We start from the raw sequence: 27,419 nt of genomic DNA, 5'->3' as shown, positions 1-27,419 counted from the left end.
GCAGGGTTGTTGTGTACCAAAAAGAGAAAAAAATGGGGAAGGCTTTATACTGACTGTTGTCTACTTGAGTAGAATTTCTTCCCTCTCTTCAAAAAATAAAATTATTATGGACATAATTATGTGTACTGTTTCTCTCCACTGGCACAGACTTGACCATCACATGCCTGAGAAATAAATGGCTGACTGAAATGAATGGGCTGTGGCTGAAACAGAACTGACTTCCATGAAGCCTTCAGCTACTGCACACTTTCAGCCAGAACTGCTACACATTTGCAAATTTGCAAGTATCTGAAAACAGGAATCTTAAAACTATCTTTTAATTAATCCAACCTTTTTTTTTTAATAGCAAGAGACATATTAACCTTGATGTTCTTGTCTATAATTTAACAAATTATATGTGGTTTACCACAGTTCAGTTTCACATTCTCTGTGGAACTATCATGTTTTAATTAGCTGAACTCCTACGAAAGAACTGGATAAACTCTGTGTCTTAAACTTATATATATTAAAAAATGTTCAGATTGGTAAATTTGATATGAAAATGCTATTATTGGCTCAGGATGGTTATTAAATCAAGGCAATCCTTCTCAACTTAGCAGTTGGTATTCTTTCTAAACATTACAATTCTTATTTCACTGGTGTTATTTTTAAAAATTATGTATTTCCATTTTTTTTTTTGGTATATCTTTTGCAGCTTCCCAATTTTAACATTGCCTTTCCTCTCTTTGTGACTAGAAATTTATTATTTTATATTCTCCTTGGGGCTACTAATACAGTGGGCACTCATTCCTACCTGTAGCATAATTATGTTTGTAGAAAAATCCAATATAAAAGGGAAAAAATGGAATAATATAAGGATTTGGATTTTCTTATTTTATGTTGAAGAAGTCAAATTTAGTCTTCTACTTTTTCTGCTAAAACCACATGATTTTTCTTCGCTTATTTTCCTCAACACAATTTTTCACAACAATTTCTCAACAGTCACTTAAAAACAAGCCTTTGCAACAACACTACAATATTAGAAAAAAAACCCAAAATCAAGAAATATAGAACCCTTCAAACCATCAATAAAGTTGCAATCATGAAATTAAAACATTTCAATACATCTCAGAAAATAATTCTGTGCATAAATGCAAATACCAGGCTTCTGCCCAAGGAAAGAGACATCCATTTGGCTTCCATTCCCAAAATATGAATATAGCACAAATTTAATCTTCCAAGACAGAAATATGAATGTTTTGGACAAAAAAAAATGTGTATAGTTATTACAAGTGTCAGTAAATATGCTGAAATGCTGTTTAAGAAATACTCTTATTTAGTATAAGTTCTTCCTTGGTAGAGGAAATGTATTTTTGCATTTGAAAATGTTCAAAGTAATTTTGACAAAAGGGTGCAAGAACATTTATCTTATATGTGGAAAAATCTTATGTTATACATGGAAAAGCCCAAGGTGTCAACCATGATGGGCAAAAGTAGTGCTTCTCTTACCTTCTTTTTTATTACAAAAATGCACAGCACTGTCTAGTGAGCATAAAATCTCACTGAATTAAATTTAAAGTATTGTCTTTTTTTCTACTTCAACATTGCCTCATTATTTTTTGTTTTGTTTTAAGAAAAAAACAAGTTTAAAATAAGATTAAATCAGTGCTGTAATTCTGCATAACGTGATGTAACTTAATACTACTTGGGCAGACCTCAAATTAGAAAAAAAAGTCCAATTCTATCCAAGGAAATGTGTATTTTAAGAATTAAGACTGAATCAACTGATTTCAATAGTTTAACACCTCTCAGGGCTACTTAAGCAGTGTGATATCAGGGGATAAATCAATTCAGATTTCACAGAAAGTGTTTCCATAGTAAGGGAAGGATTAGGAGGTAGAAAAACCCCTCCCTTGTTTGCTCATACAGCTGTTTAGGAGACATGAATGGCACAGTTATGGCCCAGAGTGGTTCTCTCCATTGTAAGGAGAAAGGAGAAATTCCTGAAAGGAAGGGCATGTGAGACTTGATAAAAACCCCTTTTTTATCTGACCAAAGCTCTACAGAAAAGCTGGTCCCACTGACATTGACCAAAGTGCCTGCGGGTGATGGAATTTGCATTTGCTGTTGGGTAATCAAAAAACCCCAACCAACACACTAACACGAAGCTGAGGAGTGCACAGCTAACTTGTGCCTCTCAGATGAGCCTCTGCTGGCTGTTTAATCACTGAGCACCAACAGCAATGTGCTCTTTCCCCCCTGCAAGCACAGACACCTCTGGCCACGCTCTGGAGCTCTGTGACACACAGCCTGGCATTGAGGCAAGGTTCCTTGTGCTTTCCCCACACCTTGCAGAGGCTTCTGGCAGTAGCATCAGGCTGGTTGTGGTGTGCAACGCAGAAAACAGGGAGTATTCAGAGGTTTTTCAAGGAGTTTAATGCCCTTTTCAGTCAAAATACTAAAAACTCATCCTTTCACAAAGGCACAAAGTGAATTTTGAGCAAGAAAATCCATCTCTGCCTGTATTCTCTTGTCCTGCTAGGAAAATAACTGAGGTGTCTGTACTGACAAGCTCTGCATTCAAAATGATACTTGTGGAAAACAATTCATTATCTTCCCAGAAATCCTGGTCAAGTATCTGTTCTAAGAGAGCTTGATTAAGCCACAGAGAGTAGGAGATGGATATGCTCCAGAAAGGTGGCAACAAGTTTCAGCAACAAAAGACAGCAAATAGATGGGAAAAGCATGAAGTGAGGAAGGAATATGGGGACAGAGGAGAAGAGCTCGTAGTTTTGTTTGCAGGAGAGCAGAGTGGGAATTCAATCACAAGAAAAGAAAGGAATCTTAGTAAAAGAATAGCTCTATCAGGAAAACTTCATGTCATTTCACCAGTGTCAACTTCATTCTGCAGTGGTTACCCACTTCTTTATAACAATGCCATCAAGATTTGTGTATTTTCTGAGGACAAATATCCTTCTTTCCTTCCCCCCAAAACAATGAATTTGCAAAAGAGTTTTAATGCAAATCAGCCTCTTTTTTTTTTTTTTTTTCCCAAATAAACTCTACTGAAGACAATAGAAAATAATAAATTGAATACATCAGTTTTCTTGTAAGCACATTTTTTCTTGCACAGTACTTTTAAAGCTGGAAGATCCAGAGCATGGGATATGGGAGTATTTTAGTCCAAAATCAATCCATCATGCTGGCCTACTTTTAGGCAAACGTGTCTTAAGAAAAGAGAAAAGAACATGAAAGGGAGGTAAAAGCGGCAGAGTGTAATATCTTGTAGCGTGTGAGTAGTCCAGCCACTGAACTTTGTATGCCCACACAGAAAAGAAGAGGTGAGCTTGTAGGAAAATGTTTCATTTATATTCCTGATAACGAATCACACTGGTTTACCATACATAGCTGCAGATTGCACTTCCACTTTGAGCAATAAAAAATGGTTTCAGGAAAGGTGAATGGAAAATTCCTCTTCTGTAAATAGATTTCACCGGTGAAATAATATAAAAAGAGATAGATTTCCCATGAAGACCAACATACTGCAGCTTTAACTAAGACTGTCTAGTCTCTGCAGGATCTTAGCAGCAGCACACAGAGAAAATCCCTATCAGCAATTTTTATTCGCCTTTCACCCCCTACCAGCTCTAATAACACCTGCTAAATTTATTTGCACACTCTGCTATAAGAAATTAAAAAAAAAAAAAAAAATGCTGTCTTGAATGCTGTTTTTTAAATGTCATCTGGAATGCAATATCCTTTGTGATATAACAAAGCAAAATACCCTTTCAAGGAAGGCACCACCTCCAAGGTTAGGACAATAGTCCCATTCCTCATGACAAGCGTTATAAGAGCATCTCCTGACATCAGTCTGTATTTGTGTTGTTCACAAGGATATTAATTGTTTTTTGAACCCTCCCTAGTTCCCCATGAGCCTCGGGGTCCCATCCCACCTGTTCTTCCACTTGCTTCCACCAACATGTGCTTCCTCCCTAACAGCAGCACCTCTTGCTCATTTCCTCAGTTTGTGAAAGCTGTTCATTTTGTTCAAAGGTACAGGAGTAAAAGAAGGAGAAAAACCAGCAATCCCTCCAAATCCAAAGATCCTGTAGCTATGGAAGAGTGTGGGAAAAGCAAAGAGAGAAGCAGCTGAGAGACTGACCTTCATGAATGTGGAGATTCTCAGTGCATTGACTTTCCTTGTCACCAGGGAATTGTCCTTTGCCCTTACTCCTTGTCACACCACATCCTACCTGGCCTACCTTGCATCAGAAGCTTCCTGGTGGGATTATTTAGATCAATGACCAAAAAAACCCCAAGTATCAATGGAATTAAATCAACTGCCGGAGACAGATTTTTGGCAAGAGGTGAATTTGGGTGACTGTTACTCATCACAATTAGAGAATCTAAAATTACCATGTTAGTAATCAGCCAACTGCTTATTTGTCACTGTCTCCGAAATTACACATCTGACACACATGGTGCCATTTCAGGAAATGACATCAAAACCATGTAGGCCTTCTTATATAATTATGATTCTTAGTAGAGGGGAGCAGCTGCCCCAGTAATTACTTGTGTCCCCTGTTTTCATAAGCACACACCTTTCTGTAAGCATACAGTCAGCCTGGATTTATAAAAATTTATACCATCATATAAAATGTTGTAGATACACACTGATTTTCAATACCATAACATGGCAGTTAAAGGAGATTACCTGAGAATTTACGTGGTTTATTTACTTTTACTTGCAAATTAATTCTGATTTTCTGCACTCCAGATACTTTAGATGAGAGTGGAAAAGTAGGACAAATCCTTATGACAAAAAAAATACTGAGCTTGAGGGGAGAAATACAGAATTAAAGAAAATATGACAGACCTTTGAATCAGCATCCTTCCACTCTTGCTGCCATATATTAAGGGTTGGGGGAATTTCTTGAAAGGTAGCCTTGTTTCACTGCAAGTTGCTTTTTCAAGTGTGAGCAATTAAGGTACTATAAACAGAAAATCTGTTTGGGGCTGATGGACTTGTGGTCCCTTCTGGTATGTGCTGAGATACATCCTAGAAAAGAAACTTCAGTTTCAGCAGATCTGAATATTCTGGATCCAAGCCCACTGATAAATCTCTCTGTTTGCAAGGCAGCTAAGGAGATTATGTCTGTCTTTTATACCTGCCAAGAAATGCTGGTCTCATACACCACAGAACAATCCATGCACATCTCCACCCTAAGAACTTGATTAGTGTTTATACAGACATGACAAGGCACTGGTGATCATCCACCAGCTGACACAGCTCACACAGAGACACCCCATGAAATCAGCTTCTCCATTTATCTAATAATTTCTAATAAAAAAAAAAAAAAAAAAATCAGAGAGACTTTAATATCTCAAATAATGCAGTGATGTCTTTTGTGGTGGTACAAAGGAAATAGGTTGATTGGCTGCAAAATGAAGGGCTCAAAATGATCAGTTGAGCCAACAGTAGATAAACAAAGAATATGTAATCAACTGCAAATGCTTTTTACAAAACAAAGTTCATTGAAGAACAAACAAACAAAGAAACACACCATACCCTCCACAATGTGTGTTTAATTATGTGGATCTTTAGAATCCTGATGGAAAATTCTGTTTAGCTCCTAAAATACATATAGCTTATCCTTACTAAATATTTATTCAGGGTTTAAATATAGTGGTCTTACTTAGATGAAAAGAGATTTTTTTATCTCTCTTGAAAAGATACAATAGAAAGCAGAAAATAATCCCAAATCCAGGAAATGTTTATTAAAGTTGTTGTAGCTGGTGAATAACTTCAGGTGTTTTGGATGAGTACTTATTTTCTATAATAATTATGCTCTGGTAGGAAGGAGGACATGCAGTATCATCATTGTGATATTCTTTCATTGCTTGGAAAGCCAAACCCCACACTTTGCACTGTGTTTAATTGCAATATAGTAATAGCTATAGTTTATTTTTATCCTCTTTAGCTAATTTGGTAGCTGAACAGTCAGTATTTTGTGCCCTTTTTTCTGATTCTTTGTCTTATGCTACTTCCATATACTCTAGGACGGTGCTGATGGAAACCTCATTAAGGACTAGATTCTGGATGAGGAGAACCCTGTCTATTCAATGAGATAAACAAATCAGTGAGGTTGTTTCCTTGAAAATCCCATAAAAACCTGGCTCACTGACTACAGAACATGGGCTGTGTAGTTCCTTGCTGTGCAGATACTCTGGCTCCAGCAATTCTCTTAAAGAAAAAGATACAGAGAAAAGCAAGTATGGGACCCCTCGTTGTTGGCACTGCTTAACTCTTGCTTTCATTCTTTGGGACAGGTAAAGCTCTCCCCGAGACAATATCCTGGGCAAGCTTTAATGGATACCTGAGTACTTATATTCAGTGTTATTTCTGCTTGCTGTGTGGAATCAGCCTGGTGCAAGGCCTGCATCAGTGGTTGCAGTCTGCTCTCGTGGTTTGGGAGTCAGTCAGCTTGCACAGCCCGCCTTGGAGCCAGAGCTCGCTTTCCAACCATTTTTTATTTAACATTAACGATTAAAGCATGCTCCTGAAACACTTAAAAAAACCTCAAAACAAACAGCAAGAATCAAAGCCCCAAATCTATTCCCTGATGACAGCTGTCTAAGGTCATAGCACATTTTGAAGTCAGTGTATCCCCGAGATGCTCACACCCTTTGCATGCCATTTGTACTCACAGGTGTTAATCTGCTCTGAGCTGGGCATCTCACTGAGCAAGTACCTCCAAGTGCTTAATGTTTCAAGACTGCTGATTCATTGCTTCCTCTGTCTGATAAACTAAACCCCAGTCTCACAAATTGCTTAAAATATTAAAAACCCCACCGTTAGAAAAGATGCAACATAACCCTGTAGCATTTCTGAGCCTAATAAATGTCCTTTACAGAGACTGAAAATGAAAGACATAAAGCTTTCAGGAGAATTCTAGGAAGTGCAGGGATAGGCTGCAGCTTTTCTGAATGGATGCACCTGGGGCACATGCCCACACGACTGATCAAAGTTCAGTGAGGCTTTTTGTGTCTTTGCATTTTCCTGTCTATCTCTTCCCTAATCCTTTTTAACTTTTCTGGACATTGATTCACAGGTGAAAATGCTGAAGCTGAACAAAAACTCAGTTTTGATAAGAGGAAGCAGAACAGACTGAACTGCTTTGTTGGGAGCAAGAGAGGATTACAGTGGATTTTGTTATGCTGTTCTTTCCCCCCAAAACTGCTGGGCCTGTGTTCCAATGTAAGACCGATATAGAAATAAGAGATTTGAGGAACACAATTTGATTTCAAACACTGTCAGAAAAACTGTTTTGGAAGGAATGGGATTGGGAAGTAGAGGACTTATGTAATGCTTTCTTCTGCCTTGCTCCCACCACTGCAGACATTAATTTTGCTTCTTTGCATCTTTGATATGAATTAAAACAAGCAAACAAACAAACTTCATTCCATTTCTGAAAATAAGGAAGTTTCAGTTGGATTTTACTTGTCCATCTGTCCATAATTATATGGCTATCAGCAATATTTATATTTATGAAGCTCTAGTGCACTAAAAAGCACAACACAGAGCAAATCAAAGGCACTCAGTAGAGTGGAAATGAACAAACATGTTCAGACTAAAACACTGTATGCTTTTCACTGGAGCATTTATTTCAATCTACATATTGAATCTACATACAATTCCTCAGAATCTTCCTGAAATGTTTTTGTTTGAATTGAAAGGGTTACACAGCTTCTCTTAGATAACATTATACCTGAATTCTATAAACAAATATTAGTGTTAGGTTTGCAATTGTTTTAAAACTCAAATGGATATAACTAAGAACCATGGAAAAACATGGTTCTTGGAAAGAGTAGGGAAAGAGAACTGTGCTGGCTTTATGCTACTCCTTAAAGCAGCAGAGGAGCAGCCTGCAATAGCCAGCAACAGAGAAAACCATCATGGTATGTGTGATAGATGCTCACTCTGTCCTGATACCTTCTTCATCCTGTATCAGAGCTGAAACTCCCTCTAGCATATTTTCTGATTATTATAGTGGCTCAAGTTTGTTTAAACACATACCGCAAAAAGCTGCATAGCCACAGACGCTACAAACTTTTAGCTAAAAAAGCAGACCTAAAACAGCCTTTCTAAATTGCTAAATTCTAAAAATCTGTGCTTTTTTCCTCATCAGATGTCCCCTTCTTACCTGGATATCATGTTTATATCACATAAATTCAGGGTTTCATTTTAAGAGCTCTGAAATCAGATATCCTGGACAGTCTATCAGTGTTTCCACACTGCAACATGCCAAATTAATCCATATTTTTATCTTTGAGTTTCTTCCTGTGTAAGCCAGCCAATTTCTTTGTGGCACAACATTCAAAATTTTAATGGGTAAATCTTTCTCATCTGACATGAATTTTGGATATCAAGGAAAAGGTTCAGAAATTGATCCAAAATAATTATCTGTCAATTATTATGTAAGCATTTATCCAAATGTTGTATTGTTTTATACAGTTATGTTTGCTCTCTTTTATTCCTGTAAATGTCTGACTCCCTCCAAACAATTTCCTTAACTTCTGTTTAAAGTATGCTTCATTTGTAGAATTATTGTCTTTAAATGGTTATGTATCATTCAACATAAAGTCATTTCTGTTTCAGGTGGCAATAGCCCTTTCTTTATGTGTTTCATAGGAAGGAAAATAATGAAGGGTGGTTGAAGAGAGCTGTAGCATCAAGCACAAAGGTTTAGTCAAAGTATCTGCAGTATTAGCTCTAATATTTATATAAATATTTATCTTTTCTCTGCCAGATACTGAAATAATGACTTCCTGAAAACCACATCTAACCACCTTGAGATTTCCAGTTATATCTGAGGACCTATGGCTCCCTAATAAAGCCAAATATAACTATTTTGCCTACTGTACAAACAATGCCCCAGAGTGCTCTAAGTTAAATGAAACAATAGTGATGATAAAAACCTGAAAGTAAAAAGAAAGGATAATACTTTTCGAGCAACATATATATTTTAGGGAACCTCTAAAGGCAGAGAGGTGTCACAAAGTTATCCCAAACGTCAAAGATTCTCATGGCTGCGACTGCAAGGTGGTAAATAGGAAAATAAATGAATGTCAGTAGGAAATAACCAGGCAAAACAGAGGTAAGTGTGGTGACAGGTGTTCCCAAAAATAGTTGTGCTCTATTTTGACATGCAGAGCAAAGAAACTACACTAAACATAGGCACATTGCCTTTCACTAACAGTTTTATTCATGCTGCATCTTTAGAAAGCTCAGATTTTTTAAAAGAACATTTGACATTTCAATGTGTGAAGTACATTGTGCCATCTCTGTGTATCTGGATTTTCAGGGCACAATAAACTGATGAAGAAGGTTAATGGAGACTGCCAAAATAAGCTTTTGTAAACTTCAGCAGGGAAGTTCTTGGTACAGGGACACCAGCACACACAGCCATAGACACGCACACAAAAGCACAGCAGAACAGGAAAGGGGACAAAAATGAAACTAAACTCTAAAGACAGAAATCTCTGTGCATCTTAGAGGGTGGAATGATGCTGAGGGCTGCCCTGAAGCCAATGAAATAGGGTAGTAAATGCGTTCATCAGTAGGAGGGAAGACGGCAGTAGCACTGAGCAGAGTGAATTCTTTTCTTGGGCAGATTGAGCCATTATTGAAAATGGTCAAGGTTATCGCTAAGTAAAAGGTGTTAGGAGGGAGAGAGACAGCTATTGTGTTTCCCTCACATAAGAGGGCATAACATATGCCTCTGCCATCTGCTCTGCCCCTGTTTGCAGCTGAGGTCAACTTCTTACTCATTATCAATGGTGTAATCAATCACCAATCTCTAATTTCAATCCCTTCTTGAGCAGAATAAACAGAATACTGTCAGGTGCTATGTTAGTATTGCTTTTACTAGCACATTATCTCCAACTATTGCAGATCTTAAAAATATTTATAACTGTGATGCTGTTCCCAGAGGAGATGCTCAGAGCCAAGCAAAGAGAGGGCAAACCCTGTGCAGGCAGCTATTCCCCAAATGCCAGTGCTCAGGACATCCTCTGAAGTCATGGTAGGATGCACAGGGAGGTAAATCCCTGCACCCACTCATAATAATATTATGCACAGCATTTCACCAAGAGTTTTCAGCAGTCCAGGTTCCCAGAAGTTTGCAAGCATTTTAGCAATTTGCAATCAGGAAAACCATTTGAATATGTAAAAGGAACATACAGAAGAAGTGATTCACAGCAGTGTAGTACGAAAGTACTGTGTCAGTCACAAGAAGCTGGAACAATGAGGCTAGACTAGAATGCACAGAGAAAAGAGCATAGATGCAATATGCCTGTGATCCTGTCTTTTTTCTAACAGCAAGAGAGGGGCTGGGCAGGGGCAGGAACAGGAAGAGACAGTAGCATCCTATCCATGAGGCATGAAAGACATTGGAGAAAAAACTGAGAGAAGGATTTTGGCTTTAAGAAATGAAGAATGATCTACCTGTGGCATGGCATTGCTGTATGTAATATTAACTATGTTGTCATATGTGTTGTTCTCTATGTTTATAACTCTAGGATTGCAAAAGGACATTCCTTTATCTTTTAATCTTGTCTAGTGACCATGCTGCCTGTGAATGACATGACACATGTCATTTATGTGGCCTGCTTGTGCTGGCCAGGAGCACTGGCACACTGCTGCAGGTTTGGTATATATAAATAAAATTATTAGTAATGAGTAGTATTTAAGCTACTTAATATTACAATATTAAATTTATTTATCATGTCAAGAACTTGTCAACACATTTGAGCTGAATCAATATTACATTTCTTACATCATTACATTCAATAAAACACTAAATATCTTTCGAACTTAAAGATGAAAATCATGTATATGTACATCTAAAACTACAAAATGAAAATTATACTGTGCAGGGGACATTATAAGATTTATAAAACATTACAACACAATAAAAATGTATCACAGTATTAGTTTTTTTACTCAAGCATCAGATGTCTTATTTCAATGTACAATTTGTTTTCAATAAACTTCCTGAAAATGTTCATTAAACATGCAAACTATCTGCAACATAGTAAGTCTGTAATTTGGACAAACTCCAGAATACCTGCAGAGTGTTAGTCTTGATTTATGCAACACATAGAAAGAGACAGAAATTATTTAAATGCCTTTGTAACTCACTTGTTTCTGCCAAAGAATGGAAGTACTGAATTCCTACAGATAATACCTAAAGAACAAAATTATTTAACAGGTAGATATTGGTTTTCTTTGCATGTGGGATGAGAATTACTATAAGTTGGAAAGCTGTGCATGCCAGTAATCATTTGCTGTTCTAACTCACATTTTAAGTCAACATTCCTATGGATGCTGCTTTTCTTACAGATTTACTCATGGAAATAAGATAGTAGCTGCATTTCTTTTTAACTTCAGAATCAATTAAAACTGAAACACATTCAGCATACCACACTTTGATATTCCATTGATCTATCATCATTGCTCTAATATAATTGAAACTGTGACAGTTGAGCTGCTTTCCTTTATAAGGGGGATGGACACTGGAAGCTAAACCAGCCCCAAAACTCAGAATAGTTAAACTAGGGGGATGGAAAAAGAAAAATGAAAGAAAACATTATGAGATCCAAGGAATGCATGATGAGCAAGAAGCAAAGGTGAGAACAATTAACATGTAAATTAAAAATAAAAAATAAGCCCCAAAATATATGTCTAAGATTTAGGACATAGAGAATTTGGGGGAGTGAAAATTATTTCTTGTCCCATTTTCTGTACTTAAGGTTCATAATTTTTCATCAGATTAAAAAGATGAACATCTACACTTATATAAAAAGGATGAAAATTTTTTGTTTTCAGTTTGTTCATATGACAAGAGAACAGACTCATGATAAAAGGCTGATTAACCACTTAAATGAAAAGCTATATAAGCACCACAGAGATGAAGTTCTAGGGTAACCACGCAGCAGCACTTCCTCCTTATTGTGGTTGTGAGTGAACATCACACCAAAGACAGGTGGAACTTTGTCACCTTATACCCTCCTGTATTTACAACCAGCTCAGAACTCATAAAATTGTTGATGAATATTTTTGCTCCTTTCCCTTATTCTCACAAAAAAATCTCTAAGATGGGACACTTTATGGGTACAGTTATTATTGGGGTTGAAGAAAATCACTTTTTGTCCAAGCTTCCATAATTCCCTGAAGAATCCACGGGCCTGGTATCCCTATGAAACTTAGCATGCTCATGAGAAAATGTATCAAGTCTGGACACAGTCAAGATTTCAAGCCTAATGATAACTTTTAAAAGGAGTTTGCATTCTGGCACTGGGAATTAAGTGTCTCCCACCTTTTTCTGAAAATCACATGTCTGTATTACAGATTAATCACACAGCACAGATCACACTTATCTTCTAGGGGCCTTCGAAGAGTCAGATCTCTACTGTTTTAGAGCTCACAAACTAACAGAAACAAACATTGTCCTGCTTGATGAGTGTGAACAGAGGAGATGGAAAACAGTTGTGAGTGTGTTACAGAGGCTGGGTATTTTACTGCTGAATACAGATAAACCAGATGCATTTTGCAGATTTCTGAGTGCCAGTTTGAAACCTTGACTGATGAATGATTCTGTCACTGGTATCAACAGACAATACTCTGGGATGTAAAACCCTGTTAACACCACCAAACTGCAGCATTAAGCAGTATTGCAGGGAACAGGAAAAGGGGGTGTGTTAATGAACCCTCCTTTTTGTGCTTCACAAGTTCCCAAACTGAAAATCAATAGCAAACAGATTATGAATCAGACTTGAATATAATTTCGTGTCTTGAGGCAGGTGGGCATGTTCCAAGGAAATATGATGTTCTGTAAATGGATAGCTCAGAACATTGAAAGGTTCCTTGTTGGCTATTGGGATCTAAATGTAAAAATGTACATTTTCTGAAGTTTTCAAGCTATGATTAGAGGAAAATGTAGGAGAAAAGCAATATGTTATGTTTAGAGCTGAAAGAAATAATGTCTGCATCATAAAGCTTTAATATTCAAAGTTACCCAGTTTTACATTAAAAGCCCCTGACTAGTCCTCACTATTGTAACTTTCTATTTTCACACTTGCAAGTTCTCCATAATGTTTTGTCTCATGCTATTATCTCCAAGGGACTTTGATGAGGTTATTAGAGCAGTGGGTGAGCTGGAGTTGTGCAGACACAAACTACTGTAAAGCAGCAGCACAGAACCGTCGCTAAGTCACACAAATTTATAGCTCAGGGAGCCATAACTGAGGAAAGAGAAACAATAAAATGTGGTTAGGCTCAACCATCTGGGTATACTTTCCTACACAATCAACTCAGATTTTAATAGAAAACTGCATACAATTAAATTATGACATTTAGTAATGTACAATGTTTGGTTTGACGATTCAGGGAACAGCAAGGCTTTACACAATATCATGAATTTCTTTTCTGTTAAATGAAAGTGCCATTTTTGCTTTCTCTGCATAGCTTTTGGTAATTTTGGTCTTACAGGCTGCTATTTTACCAGACTAATTATTGAAAATGTCTTTTAAGACAAGATGGAACACCCTTCTCCTCTTGTGTGCCAAAATGATAACAATGTGTACATAGATTCCTGCTTCGTTGATTCCTGTAATTTGCTGGTGCAAACTCAATTTCTTGCTATGTTTTCCACACATTATTGTAACTGTCTTCTTATGCTCTTTTACTCCAAGCCAGGTCAGAAAGAAGACGAAGAAGGAATGACACTAGATCAGCTTTTTAAAGGAACTACTTGCAACCTACAAGATTTACAGGGCAGCAGCTAGTAACAAAATAAACATATTTTTGTTATGGTTAGAGACCAATGAGCAGAAAAACCTGATGGGATAGACTTCTATTAACTGGATCTGGAAGTGGTACAGCTGCAAATCTGACAGAAGTTCTTTTTGCAGATACTGGAAGCTCCTTTTGAAGGCTGGGAATAGAAATGAGGTGGTTGGCAGAGGGGGAGAAAAGCAAAACTGGCAATTTGAGAGGATTTTGCTTAAAGTATGCACTTATTTGGGCTGAATCATATGCATTCGACCCCTGGAGATCACTAAACTATTGGACAGCTCTCTCTGTAAATAGTTTTAAGACCAGGACTACGTGAGCTAAGCAGGGAATCATGTGAGAATCTCAAAAGTTAGTGCCTTATCATTTGAATTGAGATGTGAAAGACTTGAAAAGAATGAGAAATTCTAGGTGACCACAACTGACCTGGCTGTTCTTATTGTCTGGTTACAAAACCAGCACTTCCTTCTGAGACTAAATATGGGCAAACTTTGGTTCTCCACCCCCTCTCAGGGTCCCTCTCCTCTTTCATGCTAGCACAGCAAATGTATGTGTTATTTATTTCTACAATGAATTTATGAGATTGGTAATTTGCTTTTCACTAACAGGGGATTATAAAAAATGTAGATTTAACGCTGTTGCTTAGGAAAACAGAGAATTTACACAAAGACTCCTGTATTGAATATTGAAAGTTGTGGAGTATGTAATTCACCACTGGTGGTTAAAGTGTTCAGGGTTTTAACCTGATTAGTGAATTCAGAACTCATGTTAGAAAAGTATTTTCTTCTAAAAGGTAATTTCTTACAACGTCACATTCCCAACACTTCTCCCAAAGAATCAAATCTGTTGCTGTAGCTCAGTACCTTTTGTAACCACAGTCATAGCTTAAGTTCTGCAGCTGCACTTGAATGCATGAACAGCTTCAAATTTGTTTAGCAGCCCATTCAACCTTTAAGAATGCAAAAAGCTCTTTATGCTTCTCTCATACCTCCTAACTAGCACACCATAAACATCTCATCTTACCAACAGCATCACCACAAGATAAAAATGGTAAAACATTTTATATTATTTACATGAATTCTCAAGTTTCCATGGCAAAACACATTCATCTGGTGTTTTTCACAATATTAATTAATTTATTCAAAATCCCTATCAGAAATTCGATGTACATGAGAACAGAAAATTCGAACAGATCTAAATGCACTAAATTCCCATAAAAACAATCTCATATCACTTCCATCTTGACACACTCCTATGTAAAACTCATGGATAATTATCTCAACAGAAGAGCTTAAAAAATGAATGACCCACTCTGCTTATTCTAAGAAGCCAAATTAACAGATTTGAATAATGTGGGTATAACAGACATCAAACAAGCTCATTATTCAACATTCTCCTGCAACAAAGTTCTCTCATTGATATTCCCAGGTTTTAGATTTTGGTCTACAAAGTTGCTTGGGGCAGGAAATTTCAGGTGTCATGAGGCTCCCCATGGCATGGGGCTGCAGGCAGTGGGACTGCCAACCTCCTGCTGGATCCACTGCCAACAGTGGAACTGCAGAGTTCCACGCCGAGGAGCACTTGAAACTTGAGCTCACCGCTGATGGCACCGGCCAGATCTGTCACAAGAAAAGGATTAATTATTTGTTTGGAACAGATTATGCTGCTTTGTTGAAATCCTCTTCAAGGTGGGGGAATAAGGAGAAGGCCACCCTGTTCTTTGAGTGCAGCATGCTCGAGCAGATGGGACTATACATATGGATGAAATAATTGAGATTCAATGTGTAAATGCACTACGCATTCTGCCCTCCCTGCAATTAAGAGATTTTACTTTAGGCTACGGAAGTATACTCCTACAAAACCCAACCCAAAATAACTACAAAGAACTTTCTATATGTTAAGCTAAAAAAACATTCTCAAGAGGAAAGTAAGGCATGATATGCCATAACTGTTTTTCAGCACAGTAATAGCAGAAACATAAAGGTGTTACTCCAAAACAGGATTTATGAATTAGTTTCACTCATGTTTATATATCGATCTGTATGTTTTGTAACACTCTACCTTCAATAAAAACAACCATTTTAAGTTTTCTTTTAAGAAAAAACTATCTCGTAAGAGTCAGAATATTCAAGGAAAATGAAGTAATAGAAATTGGAACACCAGCTGGGCTACGCCACATTTTCTGGAGGAAAAGCATAATAGTGATCTTTAGTATTTTCAGCTATGCTAATGACACTGAAGAGTTTGCTGACAAATGTTAATGAGTGAATTTAACCTTTAACCCAAGTATAGACATTAAAATCATATTCTGAAAACTTTCCTAGAACAACACTCCGGACCCTAATTACTCAGTAGCTGTTCTAGACAATCTTCAATTTGAATCTCTTTATAATAAAGGCCAAACATGTTTTATCTGCTACTTTACCTTAATTGAGATTTCAAATCAATTGTATTAATTTGCCAAATGTAAATTGCCAATTGTAAATGTAATATTTTCTCTAAACTACAGATTTGGGATTGATATATTTAATTTTGATATTTTAGACTACATATTCCCTTGAAACCTTTCAAAACCAGGATGAAAACATATTTTTCATCACCTGTGATAGTGTTAAATGACCAACACACATTGTTAAAGGTTCTCAATCCATGATAGATCCTCATGCAAAATTGGAGTTTCCTGCAGACATAAAACCCAATGAAGACAGACAGAGGACACATTCTTGAAAAGTTAAGAGCACTTTTATAGAGGTTCTTCAATCCCCTATTGGATCTTTATAACTGATTGTGGTTTTGGAGAAAAATATCATTAAATATGCGGTTTTATAAGCTTAAAATATATCCTATTCTGTGATAGGAGCTAATTACTTTAAATATAAATATTTGTTTTGGCAATAACAGGAAAACATTTGCCTTCACCTAGCACTAAATCAACAAGTAACACTTAAGAACTGATGCACCACTAGCTCTGATTCTGGTCAGAAGGAAGGATTCAATGTACCTGTTAAATGCAAATGAGATGTAAGTTTCTGGAGTTCAGTCTTATTCTAACAGTGTTCCTTCTGCTCCTAATCAGTCAGAAATTACAGCTCTACTTACAGGAAATTACATCCATCATTTCGAGTTAATATACATTAAACGATTGATAGAGATTTAATCCAAACAAGATGTCTGAGATTCTGTTCCTGTTTCTCCTTCTGGATAACATATATTTGATTTGACTATGCATTTAAAAGCTGAGCTCTTGTCTGTCACTCATCCTGACAACCCTTCACTGATACTCTCTGTTCTGAGATTAATAAAAGCTCTGAAGGCTCCTTAACCCCAGAGCGAAGAGACAAAGATGGCAATGGACTCAGCCAGCTGCCAGCAGGAAATTCTTCGATGTCCTTGCTAAAACAGGAACCAAAGATTCTCACATGAACACTCCAGAAAAGGTAACTGTCTCTGAATGACCTTCAAAATCAGATCAGCAATTTCCAATTTTATAGTCTGTTGAAAAGGTATTAGCAGCTATATTCTCTGTTGTGGTATATATGATGAACTGTCGTATTTCTAAGGTACATTCACATAATCAGAGAGGCTAAACTCCAATCAAATGAGAATATAGAAAATATTTAGAAAGATGATGATTGAAAAATCTGATCTCTCCTTCACACCCCTCAAAAGACCATAAACTCATGGCAGTTACATCTTTCCTCCCTCTCTGGTCCAACAGTTGCATATGTTGAAAGGTGGAGAAGGTGACAATTAGGGTCAGAGTATTTTATGGCCCTGTAATCTGTGCAAACCTCTAGGCTGCAGATGGAACTAGTTCATACATAGCCAACAGCTTCACTGGCAAATTGTGGAGATGTCTTGTCTGGATTACTGTATATGGAAATTTGGACACTATTTTAGAATGTGAGAGAAGCAGAAAGCCTCATGAAGCAAATGAAAGAGTTTGGCCTCATAGCAAATGAAAATATTCCAACCACTAAGATATCTAACCTTCATCTTAAAATATATGGGGGTTTTTTTGGAAGGAAAGACTTTTTTCCCCTGAATATTCTGTTCTATAAGAGGGTTCAGGGCTTTGAGTCAAGTCATATGAGCTTATGAATTCTTTGGGAAAAAGAGCATAATACTAAACTTTTGGGTTGTGCACTGGCTTGTGTAAATGCCATTCAAAAGGGTCTAACATTTCTCTGTGTATTTTTAAAAACCTAGAAGATGTAGCTTTAGCAGGGACAGCTCTGGTTTTACAAGTCTCCATTTGGGATCTCGTCTACCATTATTAGTCTGGGCTCTTCTTTTAGAGGACTTTTCTTCACATATTGCACAAATGCTAATAAAAATTACTTATTAAAATAGATGCTAAAAAGACTGCCTCTAAGAGTTGGCCAAAGTGCTTTAAGTAAAGATTTTTCAAGTGAATAATGCTTTTTAAGCCAGACATAAGAGAACCATTAGGAAATATCAATTTAACCAGTCCAGGGTGCGCTCTCTTTTCAGTTGATACACAAAGGAGACCTAAGCTGAAAATCTGTTTCAATCAATTAAATTTCAGATACATGGAAACATTTGGAATCTTTTGTTTTCACTGTGTCAAGGAAAGAAAAAGATCCAGAAAGCTCAATACTGGCACAAAAAAAAATAATAATAATAAAAAAAAATTGTTTCTGGACTATCTTCTTCAGTTTCTAATCAATGCAGTGCTGTAATCCTCAAGATTACTTTTGAAGAGAATGCCAAAAGACCTGAGTCAGCTTTTAATGACAGTATCATTGTATGTGAAGTTGTACCATATTTCCATCTGTTTCTTGTGTGCTGACTGCCTTCGGGAAGTGTGGGAGGAGCATGTGATTTAAGAATTATTACAATTGTTAAATATAGAAGGAATATTTTTCAAAGTCTCTGATGGGAGATGGAGCTAAAATTCCTTTCAAACTTTCACCAGTAAGACTTTATATATTAAAAAAAAAATTCCCAAGGGCATGCTACTGACTTTGCTTTTGCCTGTATACCCACTTAGAATATGAAGAGAGGGAAGAAGAAATTAAACCAAGAGCATGAAGAAACTTATTCAACATGGAAATTTTAAATGTGCTGTGTCTCAGGTGACAACACTCCACAGGACAGAACCTGTGTCACACCAGACACCTCCAAGTGGATGCTGCAGTTTGGGTGATACTTTGTGAGTGCAAGGAAGAAATATGCAAACCAAAAACCTCCATGAAATTAAGAAAATAGAGGAAGAAATATTTCACATAAGTTGTCCCCAGTCTCCCATTAAATTATATGAGATTAATTCATAAAAATGTTTCAAACCTTTAATGTAATTGAGCATAGAACCCTTTGCTTTGATTGCACACAAAATTTAGTTGCAGAAATACAGCAGACTTGGTATAGCAGCAACAAAATTCAGATACTCATAAAAATGAGGTATTTGAGCTAATGTAAAGTTACCTGCTTCATGGGAACAGTTTATAAAAACATTACAAATACGTGGGATAGCATGGATGTGAAAATAAACAATAAATTAGATTTTGAAGGTTAATGTGTCCTTTGAATAAATAGCAGAATCTGGGTGATCCCTTCTGTTCTGGTTTGCACTGGTAGGGATATCTCACAGTTATGATGATAGATAAGCTTGCTAAGGGAGCAATCATCCATGTAAATTCATCTAACATCAACAAGAATCAAGAAGAGGGAGGCAAAGCAAGCTTCTGCTTTCAATGGAGAATAAATATGGTGTTAGAGTAGCGCATTTGTCAATACCAGGCACAAAGAATGTAATATTTAAAAACTCAAAGCACTAAATGCAGCAGTCCCTCATCACACAGAAATCCTGCTGAGGACAATGCAAGTCTTGCTTGATGAAAGGCTGACAAATCTGTCCCAGGGACCTGATAAAACAAACAATGGTTATTTCTGCTTATTTCATACTGTCACACTTAAGCATAAATGGGTGAATTTCAAGCACAGCAGGAGGGCAATAGAAAAACCACGGCTTAAGCAAATTGCTAAGCAACATTTCAGTGCCTACAAGTCTCACTTACAAACTTCTGCTAGACCAACCAATAGAGCAATACTGGAGAAGAATTCTTAAAAGCCACCAGGACTTTGGTAAATTCTTAAACCTTTAAGTCAGGAGATAAGTTTATTGGCACCACTAATTTGGGGACCTCTTTAAGCAGCTCTCTCCAGCTTGAGTCACTAAGAGAGCTGGAAGTTCTGCTGCTTGTAATACAAGTAATACAGTAATACAGTATTAATGATGAAAGCAACACCATAAATATTGTTTGCATTAATAATGCAGGTAACAGGCTAACTATTGTCTCTCTACTTTACAATGCAAGCACTACTTGAGGATATTCAGTTCACTGTCAAGATCATCAGCTGCTTTTTGCTGATTCTTTAATTCTAAACTAGAAATATCAAGATTTATTTTCAATCAAGATTTAATCTGCTTTTAGAAATACCATGAAATCAACAGATTTAAGGATAGTTGTTTTCCTGACTTTGTTTTCTGGGGCCAAATCATGAATACTCTTAGGATTAAGATGAGCAGATTTTGTGTTGTTTGTTTTTTGTTTTTTTAAAATAAAAACTCCTTAAAGTAATTATTGAGTTAAGTAATTTATGTACAAAACAAAAATTTCAATAATAATGTATTCATGTACTACTTTATAAAATCACCTATCAATATTACATCTTAATACCTCAAACACGATTGGTACACATTTTGTTAAACTACTATCTGAAACAGAAAAACAGCATTTTCAATTTCAGATAAAAAGCTACAGTGGTGGGAATCAAATGGCTTGTTCAGGACTGCAGAGAAAATCTGTGGTGCAGTCAGGAAAGCCCTGACTCCTACACCAGTGCCTTCATGGCAGCATCCTAATTCCTTCCAACTGAAAAAGAAGAGAAATTTCCAGGTCCGTGTATGTGACACAAATGTACTCATGCAGTGGGTGCAAAGCTGGAAGTTTTGCTGATATTTTTATACTTAAAAAAATATTTGCATATTACATCAGAGATGCTCGTTATTATATTCAGATCTAGTGACAGTAACAAATCCCAATAATTGCAGTGGTAAGCTTTGAAATACTTACACATGGGTATCAAAATAATTCCAAAAAAAGGCCAAAGTTTCTGTATCAGAAAAGCACATTTAGTTTTATGCAAATCCTACCACTACTGCCTTTCTTTACAGCACATGCCTTGTTCAAAAGCAGGGAAAGCAAGGACTAAGGCCAAGTCTGGATGCATGTGCTCCAAATATGTTTCTCTAGCTAGAAAATAAAAGCTTCTTATGACTAGATTACATAATGCTTCATCATAAATCCTCATAAACACTTCAGTCACCTTTTCTTCAAATGGCTTTATGCCACTGGCTTGACAATTACTGCTTCTGCTCTTTTGCACAATATTAACAAAGCACAAGGTCAAAACTGTCTCCTGAACAGCTCCACAATTTACTAGTCATCTTGAAATTCATGGAGAACACCAAAAAACCCTCTTAGGACACTCAGGGATATGGATCTCACCCTATTTCCTTCCCAGAACCTCTTCACTCTGCTGCTAACTTGGTTGCAAGCAGAAGTGAGGAGAATTCAGGTTGGATGTGACCTCAGCAGGTCCTGGAGTGTTTGTTCCTGCTGAGAGCAGGGTCAGCTGAGAGGAGCTCAGCAGCCACAAGGTGCCAAAGCCTTCCCTCACTCTCACAGCTACCAGGAGCAGACAAAGCACCACAAACCTCGTAGCTGAACTTGGTGCCTTCCCTATCACCTGCACCACACCTTTATGCAAACATCTGCAGACATACACCATGTATCTTTCAGCTTAAACTTTGAATAAACTTAGGTAAGTACAGATGCAACAAAAAGATTTTAATGTTAGTTTCTTCTGACTTTTAATGTTATACATTTGTTCACCTTTGATAGCAGATTGTATGGTTCTTTTTATTCTGCAGCAGAAATGCAAACAGACAGTGAGGAACAGACAAGGTTCCAACTATTCATGTGCTAGTTACATTGCAAACAAATCCTGATATTTTCAAAAAGGCTGGTTCTGAGTGTGGATACTGTAAACCTATTGGGGAAAAAACATGATTACTGCAAAATAATTTTAGATATTATTATAAACCTATAAGTGCTATTTTGGTAAACACTGCTTCCTTTTAGATTAATGGTGCATTTGTACAATATGTGGAATTCATGAATCATATATAATAATGGGAAAGGCTTATTTGACTTCTTTGGTATGTATTTCTGTTTAGTCAGCAAGAAAATGATTCAGATCTTAAATGATGAATGATTGCTCTATCTACAGTCCCATGTTCTTTTACAGACTCCTTCAGCAGCTAATATTTCTGAAGTTCTTAAAACACTTCTAAGACAGTTTTTTTATTGCTGGTAGGTGATGGAGCTGTATTTTCCACGTGGAATCATCTTTCATTTGGTAGCACTTTTTCAACCCAGCTTGAATGAAGGTAAGAAACATGCTTTCTATACAGCACTGTGGTCAGACAGCCAGCCACACTTTCCATGTTTAAAGTTCTCTGTAAAACTGTCATGTAGTTTCACATACCTGCCCTGCTGTAGTCACCCTAGGACAATACCTTAATAGACCTTAAGCAGAGTGGGAGGACCAGCTAAGTCTGACCTCCAAGGACCAGTTAACTGCTGCAATAAGCAAAATTATATTTTATATATTATAAATTATAAAATTATATTTTAGCCTCCCCAGGAAAGACCAGCACCATCTGCAGTGACTCTTGTTTAAGGTACCAAACGTGGAGCACATCTCATGCTGGGCTTCCCTACATCAGGCTGGTAACTTAAACCTGAAATTGTTCAAGTTAACTGTGGGTTTTTTAACATTTACCAACTGCAATACTTTGTCAAAGTTACCAAGTCAAACTTGACATACTTTAAAAGATCATTCTGTATTGAAAGTTAATGACAGATAACTACTGTGAAGCACTGTTTTAATTTGATAGCATAACATGCTGAAAAATGGTGGCTTTCACTTAGGAAAAAAAATAGTTTGAAGGTTAAGAGCTCTCATCATCTACCTATATTGGCAGAAAATGATTATCATATTATTTCTACTCAAAGTGAAAAAAATAACATTGTGAATTCCAAATCACAAGAGTGCTGCATGATTTTTTTTTTAATAAAAACAGCTTCTCATTTCAGTATGGAATTGTTTCTGCTGGCTAAGCAGGTGGTGTTGGAGAGCAGGCACAGCTCTTACATTTAATTCACCACTATTCATACCTAAAAGATGATGCATGACATCCATAGCCCTGACAGAATTTGAACTATAGGAAACTTTAGCCAGTTATGCTGCCATTAATCAGCTAAATCTGGCTTTGAACATTCCTTAAAGGAGCACAGTAGGAGTGGAATGAGGGCTGGAATGGGTCTGACCTGACAGAGGCCACTGCCTGTGGAGGGCGTTTGTCACTGCTGGTGTGACGGTGCTGCCTGTGATTTGCTCTGGGGCAGTGGTTTTCCTCTCTGGAAAAAGATGCCCCCCACACAAAGAATCTCTTACCTTTGTAATACACCAAGTAGGGCCTCTCATTGCAAATCCTGTGCAAAGCAGCTCTGAATTTTATTTACATGCATTATTGCCTGCAGGCGCCACAGGACCCCAAGACAGTAATAAGATATGCACAGAGGATATAGGAGAGTCCTGTTTATAATCCAACTTAAAGGGAGTTAAAGTGAGATGAAGAAGAAGAATCAGAATCATCTGACACTTTTTTAATACATGGATGACATGGTTATCTCTAAAGAGTGGTGTGATAATCTGGTACCCATTATGTAAGAGTAGAGATTTGAATTTTTAGGGGGATTTGAATATTAGCTTAAGGAAAAAAAAAACAAAACTAAAGGAACAAACAAATTCCCAGACTTTATGCAAATTAAACAAATTTCATATTTGTTTTAGCAAAGTGTTCCTTGTACCAATCATCTGGTCTTCAGGACTAATAGCACTTCAGGAGAATTAAAACAGGAAAGTGAAAAACACACACTGCCAAATGATAACACTAAACTAGAAAAAAAATCAGTATTACAATTGCAGAAATAGTTATCTAGTCACTGCACAGAAAAACTCTATTTGTCCACTGAGTGTATTTTGCCTCATGGTTCCTAAGACAGAAGAGAGTCACAGAACTTACTGCATTTGTTTCACAATAATTCTTCTGATTTGGCATATAAGCAGTTGAAATGTATCTAAAAATTATTCAATCTGTTTAAACTGCAGGGAAAATCATTCCATCATGCTAAGAACTAACAAGCTACAAAGGAAAAAGATGCACAGTAATGACAGAAAGTGACCATATTACTCTTTGTAATAATGCTTTGTGCTGAGTGTTCATCTGATTGGACTTAAGCCAAATTGGAAGGCATCCTTATATATATAAATTTTATACTTCCCAGAACATCTTCAGATAAGTTTATATTGATTTAAGGTAGAATAATTTTCATTTTAGCATACTTAATTTAAAAATTCTGAAAATACTTTTGGTTTCAGAACTATGTTCCTGTCTTTAATTTATCTTCCAGGTACCAAACACAGCTGAAGCTTGAATGAATTAGGCACTAATTCCCTAGTTATGAATGTTCAAAACTGACAATTTTGGTTATACTTAACACCTTATACTTAACATCCTGCTGTTGGACACCAGGGTTTCTGTGTTCCCATCTTGTTAGACCTCAGACTAGACTAGTTAGACTGCCCCTCAGAATCACATTTTAAGTTGGAATAGATTTCTAAGATTGTCGAGCCCAAAACTTCCAAGTCCACCACTAAAGAGTGTCCCTAAGTGACACACCCACAAGTCTTTTAAATGCCTCCAGGGCTGTTATGTGCCAAAATTACATCTGAACATAAATAACTTGACTCTTGTGAATGATACCACCATGTCAACTTGAAGGCTGTAAATTATATTATTGAGAACAGGAGAATATTTCCCACTGTGACAAGAGAGGTCAGCACAGCAGACAGAGAAGGAATCACTGCTTAGCCATTAGGGAAACTAATGGGGTAAATATAATCTGATAAATGTACAAACAGCTCACATTAATTGCTGCATTCATGTATGCATAAACTAGAGCAAGTGATGCAAGCTGAAGAAAACATGCTTAGAAACTAAAAATACGTTTTGTTCAGCAGAATCTGAAGGCATATTAGAGAGAATATGATGATAGAAAAAGGAAAATTAACGAGAGCTAAATAACCTACTGATTACTGTACTTTAACCATATTCATCTCGATTTATACAAGGGCAGGTTCGGTTGAATGATGCTTAGATGGTGTGAGAGCTAGAATAACCTGGTTTTATGTTATGAATATTTGGCTCAGTAAAACATTCATTATGCTGGTTTGTTTGATTTTCAACACTCTTGTCTGGCACAGCAAGAGATGAACTTGGAGGGAATGGCCATAACCAGCAAGTCCAGCTTCAGGCTCTCTGACATCAGGTCCATTCTGTGTATGCTGCTGGAGCTACACTGGTTTGCTTGGGTTTACTCTCAACTCTAACAACACAGCCAGGCAGACATAGGCTTTGTGCCTTCCAAGGTGTGAAAATTGCTCCCAAACTTCTCAGGGCATATGTTATTTCCTGCAGGAAAACATAAAAGGTATAAAACCACAAATGTTTGCTTATTCAATGTAAAGCTCTGCCCTTGTACGCAGAATTAAGCTCCCATATGTTTTCCTTTCTGAAGTATCTTTTTCTCTATGGCAATAATACCAGAAACAAAACAAGAGATAAAGTTAAAAATGTTGTCACTATCCAAACGAATATGAAATTTCATAAATATTATGGCTTGTGCTATAGCACTTCAAAAATACTTTAAACAGATGGGCTAGTGAGACTGCCATTCATGTTTTAGCAGTCAAGAGGCATGTTTAAACTGCTGGTTGAAACACAATATAAAGCACATTCCACACATAGTGTCAGAAAAAAAGATTTCTTTGCTAAGAAATCACAAATTTATTTTTTAAAAAATATGTAATTGGATGGCATATTTTATATTACTGTAATTTCTTGATAAGAGAGCGGTGGTGCAAGAAAAAAAATACTGCTATACTCTAGAAGTAAAAGAAGCAAAAAAGAAAAGAATCTTGTTTCTCCAAATAAAGTATCACAGTATTTTTCAAACAACTATCTGGATGAAAATTTGAAAACTGAAAGTTTTGTATATTTCTCTACACAAAAAAAGCACAATAACATCCCTAGAAAACAGCTAGGGGAAAGATATTTTATTCAAGTGACAGCAGTCTAATGGAGATAAAGAATGAGGATAAGAATTTTAATCCATATTTTAATGAAGATAAAGGTGATAGATAAAGGAAGAGAAGAAGGAGGAATGTGTTCTGTATCTTTCCCTACTGTTTGAGGTAGGCTCCTACTGGAAGGACATTAGTTAACCTCAATGGTCACGCTCCAGAATTTCACTATATAACAAATTCACCAAAGTAATCTGCTCTATATCATCATCTTTTAAGTGCTAAAAATTAATCATTTAAAAATATCCTATAGGTCACTTTGATTTTCTAGTGAAGATTTCTGTTCATTTATAAGCTCCACAATGATGAAACACAAAGGTAACAAAATATGAACAAAAAATTATCTGTAGCCTTATATCATGATACAGAATTCAGTTTTACTTTTAACACTCAAATCTGAAGGAATCCTTTTGCACAGGGAACAGAAGTATGTGGGTTATGGGAGGGAACAGAGGAGGTAGAGAGGCAGAGCTGCCTCTGAGAAGGAAAAACTGCTGTTGGGAACTACTTTCTGCATTTAGAAAAACCAAACATAATGTCAGTTCTCCCATTCCCAGTAGGTGAAACGGGGAAAGCCAAGCTTGTATGTTGTTCCTTGAAGCCCTGTAAGAGATAAGGAGTTGTGAAGCTGTAGCCTTACACTCCACCTATCTCCACAAGGATGTAAGCTGAGCTTAGATAATGTCTCCCACAGGACTTGGTAATCATTCCTGCTTGGGTCCATTATCTGAGCAGGAAAACACATCTCTTCAGTCTCAATAATGAACAATAGCTTAGAGTCAGATTCTAATCTTACAGGTTGGCATTCACAAGTGTTAACAGATGATTCTAGGACTCAAGTATATTCACTGGCTATGTAACTCACTTTTTTGTTGAGTCAAAACAAATGGAAGTGAATTCATCTCTCCCAGCTGCATGTGGAAACACTCTTCGGAGCTTGGAGCACTTTTGGATTCCTTTGCCTTCCCCTTTCCATATCTGGTCCTTATTCTGTAATAGAGTGATAAACAAAATGAAAAGTAGAGAATTTGCATCATTTACTAGAAAGTGATCTCTGCTCAATTAATTTGAGACAGTCAAGACCAATTATTCTAGAAACAAAACTAATGCATAGAAAATACAAGTGATTTGTCAGTGTGTTAGGCGTAAGGGGCCACTCACCATCCCTTATTTAAGTTACAGCCCTCAGTTGTAGGATATTATTTAATCAAGTCTTTGTGAGGTCTATTGCTTGCTTTTATATGCTTTGAGTAAACTAATTTTTGGAATTTTTTGCATGCTTTTT

General features: G+C 36.7%; 1 protein-coding gene across 1 annotated transcript in view; it reads right to left on the bottom strand.

The window, feature by feature from the left end:
* The window catches only part of NRG3 (neuregulin 3), a 395,272-nt gene extending 368,153 nt beyond the window's left edge, over positions 1 to 27,119 (bottom strand). Inside the window, exon 1 of the mRNA XM_086899838.1 lies at positions 27,000 to 27,119. Coding sequence (XP_086755964.1) covers positions 27,000 to 27,051 — 52 coding nt within the window. The 5' untranslated portion in view covers positions 27,052 to 27,119. The remainder of the gene's footprint in view (positions 1 to 26,999) is intronic.
* Between the last annotated feature and the right edge of the window lie 300 nt (positions 27,120 to 27,419).

The sequence above is a fragment of the Cyanistes caeruleus genome, chromosome 8 (genome assembly GCF_971803275.1).
Source record: "Cyanistes caeruleus chromosome 8, bCyaCae1.hap1.1, whole genome shotgun sequence".
Lineage (NCBI taxonomy): Eukaryota > Metazoa > Chordata > Aves > Passeriformes > Paridae > Cyanistes > Cyanistes caeruleus.
Note: the sequence above shows the minus strand (reverse complement) of the source record. Positions and strands in the feature narration are given on the sequence as shown.